The following is a 2,022-nucleotide window of genomic DNA, read 5'->3' as shown; positions in this document are numbered from 1 at the left end:
TGAAACTCAAAATCTATATAAAGTAACCATTCAGTACAACCTAAAAATAATAAAAACACAAACTCTTAGCCAAGTTTCCCTGAAAGCTGATTTATCTGCTTGGAGTTACTCAGTTTCCCACTGTTGAAAAGCAGGAATTCCAGCCAGTTCTCCAAGTGTTTCCACTGCCCTTTCCTCCAGTAAACAGTTCCTCAAAAGGCAGTAAATCCTGTTTTTTACTCAAGCCCAAATCAGAGACATTGATATTAACATTTACTGAGGCAGAATATGACACCTCTACCTGTCCTGGACAGCAAAAACCAGAACAGGAAAAGAACTTTTCCCTACAGATAAAGTGGTATGTGGGAGGAATGTAACAAAAAACAACAGAAAGCCAGCTAAGCCCCCCATATTATATCATCAAATGCTTTCTGTGAGGGGCAAATGAAGCTCAGGGGTAAGGGATGTAAGTGATGACACCGGGGTTTGTGTCAGAGGTTCCATCAGCCCCACAGTCAACACATCAGCAAATCAGTGGCCTAAAGAAAACAGCCCCACAGTGAATCCCTGCCCAGAGCACCAAGTGCTAAACTGAGTCACAAACCGATTAGATCAGGAGGGTGAAATGGGAAAGAATGGGATACCTCACAGGGAAAGTGAGAGAGAAATGCAAGTGCAAAAAGAAGTGTCACTCTGGTCCTCTCACATACGCAACAGTATTAAAGAAGGAACTGCAATTATTGTATGTTATATGGATTTTCTGAGCAAAACAAAGTCTGCTTTTAATGCCAGCATTGCTACTAAGTATACACTTCAAACAATTAAAAAGCACAATCAATATCTCATTCCAATAAAAACCAGTATACAAGCTGAGAAGTAAATAGGAGCTGCTTAACAGGCACGTGACTTATTACAGGAGAGGCAAGAGGCCTGGATTCCCTTCTTGACTTCCAGACAAGTCACATCAGTCCTTACAACTCAGTCTCTTCTCTGGAAATAGTGATGCAAACAAACTTTAAGATCCACTAGTAAAGATCGTTGTGTTTCATTGTTGGCTAGCCAGCAATATGTCAGATGGGTCTACAGGTGACCATCAGCCTATCTGATTGCTTCTTAATAAAGTTTTGTTTTCATTTTTTATTCAAACCCTGGAAATTGATCATTAACATTCTGGCAATGTTGATAAAGATTCCCTGTTTTTTTCTTGTCTTCCTGTAAGGTTGAGTTCTGTGCCTCCAAACTTTTGAAAGCACTAGAATGAAGCATACTGAATTCCTCAGTTTATAATTTTAATTATTTCAATTGGGGAAGTAGAAAGGAAAGAAAGGAAGGAGGAAAGCAAGGAAGCAAACATAGAATAGGTTAGTTTGGAAAAGACCTTTGTGGGGCATGAGAGACTGAAGACGAGAATTACTTATTAGAAATGTAAAATTTGGGACATTCAGGTTAAACCACATGATGTGCTACAAATTTCTTGAGTGGCCATTTACACAAGCGTAAAACATCAAACTTGTTCCATCCTCACTTCAACAGATATGATGAGAATATATATTATGCACTGGAAGATGAAAAAACATCTAGGTAAGAACAAGGTATTGCTGACACTAACTACCTGATTTAACTGCTAAGATATGCTAAATTATGTATTTGGAAAATATAAAGGTTATAACTCGAAGTGATTGAAGGAAAAAAAAAAGTGTGTGATTTAAGCACAAAGGAAACAGCAAAAGCACAAAACTGCAGCCTCAGAACAAACAGGACTGTGTTTCATTAGCTCTTTCACTTGCTGGGCTCCACAAATGCCAGTGCCCTGTTTGTCAGCACATGAATTGCTACACTTGTGGCTTTTCAGATTGGCAGCCATTTGATTTATGTTATAAGAATCCTCTAACCTGGATAATTAATTCAGAAACATTACTGTGTTTTGAAATACCATCCTCTTGATCACTTGATTGAATAAAAGGTACAACTTGATCTGCTATCCAAGCACCTGTCTCCTTCAAAAGTGAGAGGCAATCTCCTTCCTCACAAAACTGGAAAAAA

At 38.5% G+C, this 2,022-nt stretch overlaps 1 protein-coding gene across 4 annotated transcripts in view; it reads right to left on the bottom strand.

Annotated features, from left to right (window-relative positions):
* NCAPG2 (non-SMC condensin II complex subunit G2) overlaps nucleotides 1-2,022 on the bottom strand; it is a 42,781-nt gene that overhangs the window by 11,690 nt on the left and 29,069 nt on the right. For 3 of the 4 annotated variants that reach the window (XM_027886121.1, XM_027886120.1, XM_027886123.1), the window contains exon 21: nucleotides 1,872-2,012. The exons of the other annotated variant lie outside the window; for it this stretch is intronic. In XM_027886121.1, coding sequence (XP_027741922.1) covers nucleotides 1,872-2,012 — 141 coding nt within the window. The remainder of the gene's footprint in view (nucleotides 1-1,871; nucleotides 2,013-2,022) is intronic. 4 annotated transcript variants of the gene reach the window in all.

Source organism: Empidonax traillii, unplaced genomic scaffold, assembly GCF_003031625.1.
Source record: "Empidonax traillii isolate 1590-97213 ecotype Southwest subspecies unplaced genomic scaffold, ASM303162v1 scaffold178:size2223814, whole genome shotgun sequence".
Classification (NCBI taxonomy): domain Eukaryota; kingdom Metazoa; phylum Chordata; class Aves; order Passeriformes; family Tyrannidae; genus Empidonax; species Empidonax traillii.
This window is presented reverse-complemented; position numbering and strand designations above follow the sequence as displayed.